Here is a 14,463-nt window from a genome sequence, read left to right as displayed (position 1 = left end):
GGAAAGAGGAAGTTCTTGCTTTTACGCAAGAACATCTGTCACAGAATTATAGCACAGCTCCTATTCAATGTAAAAAAAAAAACAAAAACCACTTACGTACTATTTAAAAAACATCATGCACGTTTGAAATATATTTTTAAAAATTAAGAATATCATTTACTGAAAACATATCAAATGTCAATAAAATAGTGCCCTCCTACCTTGCAAAAACACTGGAGATTCTTCTCCTTCAGAGCCATTGTGAGAAGAGTGCCTTCCAAATCAATGAGTAAATACAACACACCACCTTCTTCTGCAATCTGCTTGGAATTTATTTGCTTCAACCACAGCAGTATTGCTTCCAATGCAAGCAAACGTACTTCATGAAACTCACAGTGAAGGAGATGAACTATTGACAATGATGGCTTGGCTATTTTCTTTGCAACAGGTGAACTGCTGCTCTGGATGTCAGGACCTGCAGTCACCGACAGTACTGATATTACAAGTTTCGTGATGCTCTGAAGATACTGTATCAGTCCTGGTATTGCAGATGAGTAGGGAATACCGGACACCAATTCAGAATCTGAAATAACTCTGTTCATCTCTTCCCAAAATCCAAACAATTGCATTCCTGAAATGAGAATAAAAATAAGTGACAAATAGATGATGTTACCATCTGCTCCAGACCATGAAGTGATTCTGAAGTTGAAAAACATCATGTATGCAAAAGGTATCACAAGGTAAATTCAGGCATGAAATGAAAACATAGTTCTCCTTCATTTTAAACTGATGCTGAATTATTAAACAGTTTTCCTAGATATCACATGTATTCGTATTTAAATAAAGAAATAAGGACACAAACTTTTCTGAAAAATATAAATTGTTCAACACATGGGATGAAAGCTTCAAACAACTTAAAAAATGCTACAATACTTTGCAGATTGCCTGTCATCTTTGCCAATTATAGCTGTTTGATAAGTATTTCCTTAAATCAAGCTCCTAATACAGTCTTGCAAATTGTACATGCTTGCACTACCATTGTAGAAAGTGATTAACACAAATAAACTGTATTAAATGTATTTGGGAGAAAAAAATGTAGGTAGTTTGGAAACCTCAAAAAGCACCAAATACAAATATGCAATCATATTATACTTGATAGAATAGCTCTAAAATCAGAGATCAGACTGGAGAAAGTGCTGTCAGCCTACCCTGCAACTGAAATCAGGAGAAACAATGACAGGGCCATTCTGATAATACTGAAAATCCCACGCTTTGCATAGCTTTAGTCAGAAATGGTTACTATTAAGAAGATGCCCCTTCTACATAAATAGATCTGTCCTAAAGAATTTACTGAGTAAAAAAATCAAGTATGCTTTTCCTATGCCTATTAACTTTGAACAGTTAACACAGCTAAAAAAAAAAGGAGCTGCACTGACATGTCGTGACAGCACAGGAACTGTGACATTTCAGTCATTTACAGTGGTGCAACCTGCCCACATGGCACAGCACAGCCTGAGAACCTTCTGTAGTGCATGGCCATCTCCCACAGTGAACTAAAAGGTCCCTGCTATCTGTGATGCCAGAGGGTTTCAGGCTCTAGCAAAGCTGGCAACGTTGACACAAAATGAAAGAAAAAAAAAAAAATCAATAGTCCTCACACACACGTAAGACTGAAATCCCCACATGCTGCCTTGTCCATCATCAACAGCAATAAACACTTTTATAATATCAAACTCAAGATTCTTCCCCAGTTCAGATGTTTGTATAGCTTGTACTGCAAGGAAATTAATATGTTATATCCCACAGAATTCAAATACAAGCATGAAGAAGTACAGAAAAGAACAACGCTGCCACTGGTGTTGAGGGATGTTAGAAGTTTGGAGTTTCTAAAATATCAACATGCATTAAAGGTAAATACAAAGATTAAAGCAAACTTACTTAGATTTCTTCAGTATCTACAAGGAGACAAGTCATTTCCATATAAGTTTGCTATTTATAATTAAGCGCTGAGTACTACCAAAAAGCCTGTCCAAGTATTACCATTGAACTGCTGAATCTGACATGAAGCTGCAACACAAATATGGATTCGTTTTATTGCCCATGAAGACATTTCCCTAATCCTTCTATTTACAGTTAAATATCCTGCCCTTTCATATTCAAATTCTTCCGAAGCCACCTTTATTTGTTTGACATTTACATAGAAACTTGACATGGTTGTACACTGTCTAGCATATAAGGCAGAAGCATTTTCTAAGTAATTCTGGACAAGCTTCAAAGAAATTTGGTATTTGAAAAGATTTTCAGACATACTACCTAACCATTAGTTCTGTCATTCACGTTTTCACTACAGTTTCTTTTCTGAACAGGCTTGACGTAGTCAAAGAAACCGCAATATCACTGTGAACCCGTGTCACAGCATAATCCTCTAGATGACACAGGTGGCTTCCATCTCGTAACATGCAAACTTGTGTATTTTATTTCCTACATTTTCTAAAGCCCCCCCAAACACACTGGCATTACATACTGGCATCATAGCATAAACTAGCATTAATGCCTATGTCCAACTGCCAGAATTCCTTAATTTCTGAACTGTTTGGTTGCCTTGGAGAAGGATTAGGCCTTCATCCCAGTTATTACAGAGCCTGACTCCACAGACACCGGTTTAAAAACAGAAATAATCCCAGGCAGTTGAAAGAAAAAGGTTCAAGTTCAAGCGCCTTGATTCGAGAAGAGAAACAGCTTCAGTTTTGGAGCCCTGCACCCTCTCAGCTTCCTGTGTGCTTCCCTCCTCAGCTGCATTTCAGCAATACACAAGTCCGCTAGCTCAGTTGTTCAAACTAAGTATGTATTTCTAAGTACATTGCAAGAGAAGGGCTTTTATTTCCTATCAACATTGCTTTACATTGAGGTATAGCTGTCACACGTGCAAGCAGTAACATGAAAACCAACAGGATGGAAGGGTCAAAGCTCTAAGGCAAGGCAAGGGAGAGCAGTATTAGGTGGACAAAAAGAGATAAATATGAGGGGAAGAGGGGGAGGGTGTCTTTCATTTTGCTGGTGTCAACACTGCCAACTTTGCTAGAGCCTGCAACCTAACATCAGAGAGAGTGGTGACCCTTCTGTTGACTCCAGGAGCTGGCCACGCACCGAGCTTCAGATCCGGTACAGTAAACCTTCATTTGAATTTTGCAAGGCCAGCATAACTTCACTCTGTGTCTTCACCTTTGAAGGGGAAAATCATTTTTGTATAAAAAACATGGCAGAGCTACTCACTCCTAGAACTACTAATTTGCAGAGACTGCGATGCGAGAGTCTTCTGCCACAGATCCTCTTTTTCTGTACGTATCGGATACTTTTTCTGGTTTGGAAGACTTCTGGATGACTTCTGTTTTTCCCATGTGATTGTGAAAGACTGGACACCATGGCTCATGTATTTTACAGAAAGTCTCTTTAAAACTGGATGTCTCAACAGCAAGGCTGTCAGCAAAATAAGACTGTCTGCATATTTGGCTTAGCCTCAGCACACCATAGAGCAAATCCTTCTGCATTCATCTTCTGCTCCACATGCTCTCCAACACTCTTTTTTCACACAAATATGTACCAGAAGGAAAGCAAGCCCCTATCTTATTACAATGCAGTGGAAATATTCCTGCTATCAACTTCATCACTAAGAAATCTTTCCTGCCTTTCATGTAAACATTTTCTCTTCTGCTTAACTTTAAGTAAACTCTTTTCTTTGGCTTACATCAAAATATCCGACTAAACGAAAAAACCACACTGGTTCCCAAAGTAAATGTCTGTCTCTGTTGTTAAGATACAGTAAAGACATACTTTTATTTACAAACAAAAATCATTGTACAGTTTGAACGACCAGCTGCTGTGAGGGAAGAACAAATTTTGGCTGACCAAACAAGGATCCTGGCAAGCAGCGGTCTTGTCCAGGATGCTGATAGATGCAAAAGAGCCCCCAAGAATTAAGTGGACTTCTTTTTTTTTTAAAGGATTTCCTCATTTGTGGGACAGGAGGAACTTTGGCTCTCTTCTAGGAAGGGACACATCTTACAGAACAACTTGGTTCTCCTCAACACAGTGCACGAACATCCCATAGTCCTCCTCAATCCCTTTATGTCCACTACATTAAGATATGCGTATAACGTCTATGTCACATCATCTAGGTTTGAGGGTTGTTTTTTTAATCCTATTTGTGATCAACTGATGTTCACAGTCAGTTATATAAATGACCTTTCATCATCTGAAAATAAAGAGGAAAGGAAGAGGAGCAGACCTGATGAATCTCTAGCTACAAACCTCCTCAAAGTTTAGCCAGCTCCAAAACCTGTGCCCTGCCTGACTGACTTCTGCTCTTCCCCGCAGTGGCATGCAGGCACTATTCTATAGTCTGTTTCCAGAATAAGTAGATACATACAGTAAGGACAGAAAAACTTCCCTGCTCAGGGATTAACAAGCTGTCAGCTGATGGACAGTTCAGCCGATCTTTCATCTCAGAGATTCTACAATATGTTCAATAGTGACAGAAGTCATCTGAATTTCTTCCATATTTAAAACCTAAACTTGTTTCATCACCTTGCCAGCTGATGCACAGGGCTGATTATATATTTCTGTTGGATTTAGGTCATTTTACAGTGGCTGTCTAGGCTACTGCCAATTGGACAACTCTCCGAATCATCAAATGTATATTCTGTGAGGGGTTATTTTTCTGTATCTGTGATTATGATACATCCAAGTATTTGCACACTTCTAGATAAACGTTGATATCAAATCCTGTATGCAGCCCCTTGAGCACCCATGCCATCTTCCTACTAGAGGCTCCAGAAAAGAAGAACAAAGAAGGGAAAAAGGGGAGAAATTATTACCAACATCAGAAAACTTAATGACACTCTGCAAAGTCAGACAAAAATTACAAAAGCAGCAACGAAATGCTGCTGTGTCTGCAGTACAATGCTATCAAAAATCTGGATATTCATCATCATTCACCAAGACCTGCAAGAAGTTGCAATTATTTATGGACTGAAAAGAGGTTAAAATCCCTTGCACTCACAAACTACCATCTAGCTTTTGGAAGAGATCATATGAATAGAGAGAAGGCTGAAAGGTAATCAGTGCCAAGAAGAGATTTTCCTAGACAAACATTAAGGAAAAGTATTTTCTTTCATTTTTTCCCTTTTTATTACACGTGGATTAGGCGAAGTCACTGTTAAACAGAAAAAAACCAAAGAGAACAGAAAAGTGTATTTTATTACAATGCAGAACTAAGATAACTGTTGATGATCAGGAAAAGGGCACATTTTGAGCAGGAAAGACATCTGCAACATCTTCGACATCAGAGACTAAGCATCAGTACTCACAATACAATTCAAAACTACAAACACAAGAGATTAACAGAATCCATGGATAATATATTGTTGAGGAGAGAAGCATCCTATTGCATTTTGTGTAGTATAAGGGAAAGTTTTCAAAGGAAAAAAAAAAGGAAAAGAAAAAAGCATTTGATCTGGACACTGAGGCTATTTTTCTTACAGCTTCTCTCTGGCACAGCACCGAGTTTTCCACTTTTTTTTGCATTCATAGAAAACCATAAAACCCCATGGAGACAGTGCAAGTCAGTCAGTGGTATATGCTGGAATCTAAAGAGAGCCTGAAACAAGATTTCAGAAGGATGACCAGTCTCCATCTTCACATGGGGACAGAATTTTAACTGCTAACATTAACAAACACGATCAACTCCACTCTCCCTCAGTGTCCCTTACTTCCTGTAACACCCTTCCATATTCCCTGTTCAACATGGCATTCCAGCAATATCATGCTCTACCCTCCACAACCCTCCTCCTTTCACTGTGCCCCCGCAATCTTTCTGAAAATACTTTTACTTTCCTCCTCCCACGTCTGTGCCACGAGTTCTGCCCCCGACATTTCCTTGACTGCCCATTGGTGTTGCACGCTTCCACCTCCTTCCTCCCATAATTTATTCCTTTCAGCCTCGGTCCATTTGCTTCATCTTTCTGTCTCACACTCACTTTTACGCTGTCTTTTGGCCACCTTAACTTAGTATGTCCCTCACTTCATCTGCTTCTGGCATTTTACTGCCTGTGCAACTCCCAGTCACTCCCTGCCCCTTGGACCTCCAACAATCCCACTCTCAACTTCTTCATTCTCCTGTCTGCATTGAATTAGAATATTGGGTACCCAACTACACTTCCTTTTGACTTGTCTAATTTAATGTCAGCAGGCATAGGCCATTTAGATGATTCTATAAATATGTTTTAAATCTTTACCTTCCTCAAGTCAAAATGACAACATTGACAAAGTGCCACAGTCAATATACTGGCACACAAAGTTTATATAATTTCTGACACAACAAACAAATATTGCTCTCAATTTTTTCAGATGGAATTTCTTAAGTTCAAGCTAATTAGACCAAATAACCAAAACATGCATTAACAAGCTGACAGTGGTTTTGTTAAAATAACTGTTTGGCCACACTTCTTAGGGATTTTGGTAAAGAAAGCTAAAGTATGGCTAAAATAACCAACCTAGTTATTCCTGTCAAATTTTTGCCATTTAAATATTATCAGTTTTTGTTAGCCTGCAGAAACACTTTTAGTTACCATTTAGCTTCTTTTCAAAATAAGAAAGAGTAAGAAGTACAATATAGGAAAAAAGTGGGCACAGCCTTCAAATGCTATTTAAAAGTCCTACAGATCATATCATTCAGGCAAAACATTTAAGAGATTCCTACTTAAAAAACAATTTGTGCTTTCATTGCAAAGCATCTAGAAGTTTGATAATGCATACTATTTCTATCAATACATTTTATAACTTCTAATTAAAAAAGACAAATATAACTAAGAGAATGATATTGCAATATATGTCATACTTGAGAGCATAAAAAAGGAGAAAACCAGCAGACAGTTGTACGTAACTGCCCATGTTTCTGATCTCAAACACACATGTACAATGCACAGTATTTTTTGCAATTGTTTCTGTTGTTCATGAGCAGAATTTAAGAATCTTAAGTAAACTACATCTACAAAAGGTTTAGCTGTTTGGAAGATAGTAAGAAAATGGAGGTCTGTTTTTGCAAAACTCAAGGAAAGAATATATTAGTGAGAGCAGAATACTGGCTGCTCCATTTTGATATCAAAACAATCTATTTATGAATAGGATTAATTATGTAAATACTGAGTAACTCTTCCCACTGACGACAACACCAGTGGAGTTTGGTTAATCTCAAGAACTTTTATAAATTCTTCCACCTCAACTGTAGAAAGGAAAAATGCATGGTTAGACTTCAAGTGGCAGCTTCTCCTAGGTCACAGATTCATCCTACTTGACATTCTATTTAAAAACTTGAATTTTGAAGATACTATGCTCGATAATAGGCCAAACCAGCCAGGAGACTGACAGCATATATACAGGATAAAAGAACAACTAGGAAGGATTATCTTTAGCAAATTTTTCTTTCGTCTTTTCTCTGACTTCTGTTCTACACCCCATTTCATTTATGTTGATGTGCTTCATGGACACAACACACTTTATCGACAAGTGCCTTTTTTTTTTGAACACAACCCTGGATAAAATGCGCTTTTATTAGTCAAGTAAATTTTAGCGAGTTGCATCCATTTCTCCCTTCACAAATTGATAAATTACTATCAGAAAACTGTTCTGAAAGGCCAGCAAGAAAGAAGATGTGACCACTTCGTCTTGTGGCATTCTTTCTCTGTTACAGAGAGGAAGAGCATCTCGGATCTAAGCTTTCACTGCAATGCACTGCACTGGCTGCTCTGCTACCAGCACTGCAGGATCACAGTAATGCTCTCATCGTATTGTTTAGCTTCAGACACCAATTTCCAGGAGAAGACATGAAAGCAGGAATATCTGTGACAGATCCTGTCAAAAGTCAACATATTCAACAGAGGCATCTTATCTACTGAAACACTATATCACAGCATAGCCTGTCTGTAATCTGGTATTCTGTCTCTTGCAACGCCCGTCTGAACGCATCAGAGAGAAGTGCGTAACTTCAGACACACACGTGGATCTGTAGCACTACAGCTTAATAGACCTCTCCTTCTGACTCCCATTGATCGAGCCTTGTGAATTTACAAATAATTATAAACACTGCTAATGCTGGACATGTTCCCACCTGGACTCTGAGGCATTTTTCCCCTCCAAAGATCCCTACAAGTGTTATTTAATTCCCCCAGTGATGTTTTAAATGTGAAATTCGGAAACTTCCCTCTATTCCTACACCACCCACTTTGGTGCTGGTTTACTTCTGGAGGAGTAACTTCACTGCTTTTTAGCAGTGTACCAGTGCCAGAAAATCCTCTGGAAGAGGACTGCGTTGTTCCACCCATTAGACTGGAAAGGCCCTGGACATCTGTGATTCCATGTCAATAAAAACAGTTACATATCAAAGAGGTATGCAAGAACAAATTCACTGGATATTATTAATCATCATTAATTCTGACCATAGACATTAGCTCATCAAATAATCCTAGATCTGGTAAGAACTTTTGTTTGTTCTCAATAAAGGCAAAAATAGTATTTTTATTTACATATTTTAACCTTTTTTTTTTTTTTTAAAGAAAAGTCTTGATTCAGTTTTGTCTGAGTTTCAACTGCAATTGGTAACTGAAAAAAAAAAATGTTGTAAGTTTACGTAGTCTTGGCATTATGTTTTGTCTCTGCACATCAGAAGACCCTCAGGCATATCAGGAGCCAGAAAAAATGCTTTAAATTTTGCATATCAACTCAAGCAAAGGAAACTGTATTTTGTCAGTGACATGAATCAGGCAACACTTCCATCCAAACCAGCAAATCAGAATAACAATGGGGTTTTTTTTATTTGTTTGTTTTAAGATAAATAATCATTATTTGGCCAGCAATAAATTTTTAGCAGGACAAGATGCTTTTGGTATCCATTACTCCCTGCCTTCCTTATCCGACATTTTAAATTGTTTTGAATTTGTGAAGTAAATTCCCTAAGGGCTGTCCTGCACTTTAAGAGACAGATTTTATTAATTGAAGACAACAAATCACTTACAGAAAATAATCGTAACGTAGGAAAGGCCTAGGCAGGGTTCTACTCTGAAAATCTCTTTGTAATTGTAGCCCCTTTAGACAGGCATAATCAATTAGAAGTGGTCTGATTTTAACCAGTTGCAGGCTCATTACATTGCATTCCTGTTTCTGTTGATGAAAATCAGTTTCAGCCCATGGCCTGGAACTCATATACAGCACTTCCTGGGGCCTCTTAGATAAACACATCAAGAAACAGTTTTATTTGGATTTGTCCTTCACCCTTTATTCATTGAAACAACTTTACAAATCAAGATTAAAACAGGGAAAAATTGGCTCATAACCAGAGATACACATATGTGAGTAAGATATTTAATCTCAGAAAAGTATAAAGCTTCAGTTAATAATTATTCCGTACAGAACATTTAAATGTGAGACTCAAAACATTCATTTTTAACTGTTGAGTTTAGTCTTTCTCTTACCGTGTCATGGGACACTCAGGTTCTCCTTAATATAAACATATTACTCCTTCATTTCAGAAGGGCTTCTGCCTGTGATACATAAAATTGTCCCTAATGTATGTTCAAGTTTTCAAAACCGTATTTCCAGTCTAAGTTTCTACTCTCTGTAGATATTGCCTGCAATATATCATTTTAAACCTATATAGGAATGAAACTTTTAAGTAAGACAATACTAATGAACTATCCCTGAGCAGAGAGAGTCTGCAAAAATAATTGCTTTCCTTCTACAGAAGTTTTACCTTACAGCACCCAGGTTTGGAACAGTCCACAACAAGCTTTAAAAAATAAATGACTCCACTACAGTCAGTAATCCAGCCACAGCATGGTGCAGTCGCTCAGGCTCAAAGGGCTATTCACAAGTCAGGGGCATTAAAAAAAAAAAAAAAAAAGGAGGGGCGTTTCCTGGTGTGGAGAAGTCAATAAAAGCCTTTGCAAATGTGCAGCAATAGTTTAAAAATCAAACAGACAAAAACCCCAAAGATAATGGAAATAGGAGAGAGACTGAAAGGAAATGTAATGCCCACTAAATAAGCAAATGAGGAGCCCTCACCTGGAATACTGGCCATTCCTTCATAAAAGGAAATACAAAAATCGAGTTGAAGGGTGAGTGACGAGAATAATCAGAATCAGAGGAAAAAAACTTCATATGAAGAGAATACAGAAACACTGGGATGATTCATACTACAAAGGAGATGAACAGAGGTAGAGCATAATGATTTTTAAAAGTGTAAAAATTAATATTCCAAAGAGGCTCTATCTTTAAAAAAGGAGTACTCAAATGAAAAAGGATGATGAGCCCAAATATGGCTGAAAGGGTTTTTGGGGGGTTGTTTTTGTTTATTTTGTAGATGTAATACACAGCTAGACTTTTTGATTTATTGCAAAGGACAACCACCAAAGCCAGTGGCGTATCAGGATTTAAGAAACTTTATTTTGTATAAATAACAAAAATAAGTAAATACATATTGTAACTAAGAATTATTGATGGTAGATACAGCCTACCCAAAACAAACATTAAGGAGTCAGGGAAAAAACTTATGCCTCAGGCATACTATATTGAAACTGCTTTATATAGGGTGGTTCATTCCTCCCTATAAAGCATGCAGCCCTTACCCAGTCACAAACAGTGGTCAGCACCCAACAGAATGAGACCTATGGTGCAACATCATCTGTTAATTTCCTTTACTGAACCATACATCTTGACATTTGGCACCCATGAGAGAGGAAGACTCTTCAGAGGACATGAAAGATCCGACCCATCTCCAAGAGCCCTCGATCACCCTAGCCATCTTCCTCTGATATAGTGGAACCCACCTGTCACATATTTTCTACATGTCTATGCTTCTAAGGGCTAGATTCTGCATCAACTTATCTGAAGAAGTTAATTTCAGACATGTTCATCACCAACTCATGTTCCTGACAAGTATCACTCTTCATGGGTGTGTGGTATTGCCAGTGCTACCCAAAACTGAGCAGCTATTTGAACTGTGCATTCACAAGAAATCACACAAATAGCAATTATGGAATTAAAATGGAACTACTTCTACCAAAGGGCTAAGCAAAAAAGCAAAAGGAATTAGTTTTCAAATCAAGAGTAGCCCCCAAAACAAGACTATCTGAAATAAAGAACGGTTCCAATGACTTAAATGCAGTGTTAAAATTAGTCATTAAGAATTTTAATGAAATGAAAGAACTATTCTTTAATTGCCTTTCTGGACTGACAAGGTAATTTATTACTCACTTGTTCATAAGAAATGAACAAAACAGGCCCACAAGGAAGCTGATTACAGCTGAACGACAGTTGCCTATACACAGTCACACTTGAAAGGGTATCCCTGCCTCCATACCTTTGTTTTCCTTATTGTTTACAGTATGTTTTGTATTGTTGCAAATAACACTCTGCATCATTAAAACCATTGATAGCTCTGACCGGTCCTTCAAAAACTTCAGAGTGATAAAAAATCAATATTAAAAAAGAAATTTAAAGAAGCTCTCAGTGTTGTTTCTTATAAAACTTCTAAACATGAGAAAACACTGTTTCTCTGAAACACCTTCAGGTGTCTCAGGAGGGAACATCTCTGTGGCTTTCAGGAAAGGTTAAAGTAGAAATATTCCGGGGTTTGGATTTTGTTTGTATTTACAACCTTGGATCAGGAAAACATTTTGGAACACTGGAGGGGATCTCTTTTGTTGTTACACAGTTCTAGGATTAGGAATACTGCAAGATCATTGCTTCATGCTTTGACATGGAGCCGTACCTCATTCTTCTCACCAACAATCCCCAGGACTAGCTCTCACAGAAGGCGGAATAAAGGGCCCTTTTATACAAAGCAGCTAAACGACTCCAGCATTCACTAGATACCATGAGTACAGCTAATATATTATTGTTTCTCCAGATTCAGAGCTCAGAAATTTCCCCACAGACATTCCATCTGATTTATAGAGCAGTACATTTGACTCACCTTGCTTCTGAGAATTCCGCAGGTGAGTACTCAGCATCACAAGGACATCAAGATAGGCAGCTCTGGTCACCAAACAAGGATTTGGCCTAGAAAAATCAAATTACTAAAGATTAAATCCTTATAACATCCATGCTCTGAAACAGCCATGAAATGCACCAGCTTGGTGTGTCTATTTTACTTAACTAATGAAGATCAACTACTGATCAAATTCGACTGCATATACAAAATAATTAGGCCAAGTTAACCAAGCTTCCTGGTCCATTCTGAATGACAGTCTCCCTAGCAGAATGGCAACATCATCCATCCATCCATTCCAGCAAATCGCAGTTTATACATTTCATTATTATTGAATGAATCAGCTTGCCCTGGCAACCAGTATGTCTTTGCTTTGTTTACAGATAATGTGCGTAATTAAATGCATTAACAAAAATAAGTCTTCAGGTCTGATTGTTACAGTTCATAAAAGAAAATTCCCCATGAAAGGTACCTACGACATCTTTTTAATGGCCATAGCGCTCTCACTGTTCTGATGAAGACCACAGAGGCATGCATGTTTTTAAAATTAGCTTTTTCTTTTTTCTCCCAGACAAGAATATTGAGTATTTTGTGTATGTAATGCAAATTGGTAACAAGCTACTTTCTGCTCTACCTCTTCAAGTCGCAAATGATAGACATTTTCTCTCCAATTAGAAAAGTAAAATTAGGTTAACATCTTAATTTTTCTCTATATTGCTATCACTGTATGTTTCAGCCAGGAAAACTTTTCTTAAAATATAACTTAATATGTGAACAAACAGGAAATCCAGTTCAAACACAGAAATTATTCTGATGAGTCCAATGGGACTTGCACTAAAACAAAAACTTTCAGAATCAAGTAGCACAAGCTTAAAGTATGACTAATTCTGTTCAGTATTTCATTTTTATTTTATCTGGCACTTTCTTTGTATGCTTATCTTGATGTTTGAAACGCTTTCAAAAAATTGTTAATTAAAAAATGTTCCAACAAACATTCTCAACTCTGTTACATCTTGAAACTCAAGAAAAAAAACATTTTCAAATAAGATATGTGATCATGAGATAAATATGAAAGGTCTGAGGTTCTTGCATAGAAGTTTGGCAGCTGTATTTGCCTATGGAGAGTTAGTCTATGATCCTGTTAAAAAAGACAACTTTTCCCAGAAACACTGCTCTCGCCTTCAGTAATAAACTCTGTAATAAGCCTAAATAACTTATGCTTACTTTTATGGTCTAAAATATTAGGCATCCACATAACACATAGCAGACTACATACTACCAGGATTTCTCTTTGGCAAAGATTTTTTTTTTTCTTTTGCATGAACAGACTTTTTAGACACTTTCTTACTAATGAAGTAGTCATGAACCTCCCAAAACTTCTCCATGCTTGCTTCTTACCACTTGCCTTAAAGCACAAGAGCTAAAAGCCTGCCTGCAGGGAAAATACACATCAATAAGAACTGATACCATAAGAAGCCAAAGCAATTTTAATATGGCCTATTTTGAAAAGCTGTACTAGGAAGACTTAATTTCTGTCCCGACTGAGCAAACCTCTCTACTTAATCTTGGTCATCCAGTTGTTACTCAAGTTGTTCTTCACAAATCTGTGTGAAAACACCACCAATATTCACAGGGTTAGGAGCTCAACCCACGAGAAAAGAGCGTGACAGATCAGTCAAAGGCTTAGAAGAAAAAGAAACCGAGAGGTCTCTCACAAGTACTCATAAAACGGACGAAAGCAGCCATGACAGATTTCAATTCAGATGAGGAACATAATGGGCCTACTGCACTTCAGCTCCCTTGAAAAACGGAAGATTCACTTATTATGCAGTCATTTCACCGGAAAGAAAATTTCCAACATACAAACTGTGCCTTGGGAAAAACATGGCTGACGCAACCTTTACTGAAGAAGTGACAACAGCAATACTGACAGGGGTTTTTATTCTGGTCCAGCTTTTAAGCATTTACCACTTCATTTTGAGTATGCGCATATGCATGTTTTGATTTTGAAATGAGGCTTTTCTAGCATAAAACATGCCAAACGTTTGTTCTTGGCTGGCTCCATTGCTCTGGTGATGCTAGTGAATTCTCAGCCGTATGTGCCAGACGGACACAACAGGAAATTCAGTTTTCCAAAACCAAGAAACTTCAGTGTTGTTCAGCCTGCAGCAGAAAGCTCAGTCTTGAACACAATCAAACTGTGATTTCTGTAACAGACCTGACAGCCAAAAATCACATGCTGAACATTTCAAGTGATGCACTGCGCACTATTTAAGATGACCTGTTTGTGCAGAACTTCAACAATGAGAGTAGGAAGAGTACAAGATATTTCTTTTTTAACACAGATACCCAAATAAAGTGATGTTCTCATAAAAAAGCTTTAAGGAAATCTGTCTCCAAACAAGAAAGTCACAGCACTAGCAAGGGTGGGAGCTCCAGGCATC

The 14,463-nt window shown here is 37.7% G+C and overlaps 1 protein-coding gene across 1 annotated transcript in view; it reads right to left on the bottom strand.

Annotated features, from left to right (window-relative positions):
* Positions 1–14,463, bottom strand: part of THADA (thyroid adenoma associated) — a gene marked incomplete at its 3' end in the record, with an annotated part of 165,493 nt that overhangs the window by 37,002 nt on the left and 114,028 nt on the right. The window contains exons 30-31 of the mRNA XM_009579153.1: positions 12,005–12,090; positions 201–610 (exon numbers count right to left, since the gene is read on the bottom strand). Coding sequence (XP_009577448.1) covers positions 201–610; positions 12,005–12,090 — 496 coding nt within the window. The remainder of the gene's footprint in view (positions 1–200; positions 611–12,004; positions 12,091–14,463) is intronic.

Source organism: Fulmarus glacialis, unplaced genomic scaffold (assembly GCF_000690835.1).
Source record: "Fulmarus glacialis isolate BGI_N327 unplaced genomic scaffold, ASM69083v1 scaffold3696, whole genome shotgun sequence".
Taxonomy (NCBI): Eukaryota; Metazoa; Chordata; class Aves; order Procellariiformes; family Procellariidae; genus Fulmarus; species Fulmarus glacialis.
Note: the sequence above shows the minus strand (reverse complement) of the source record. Positions and strands in the feature narration are given on the sequence as shown.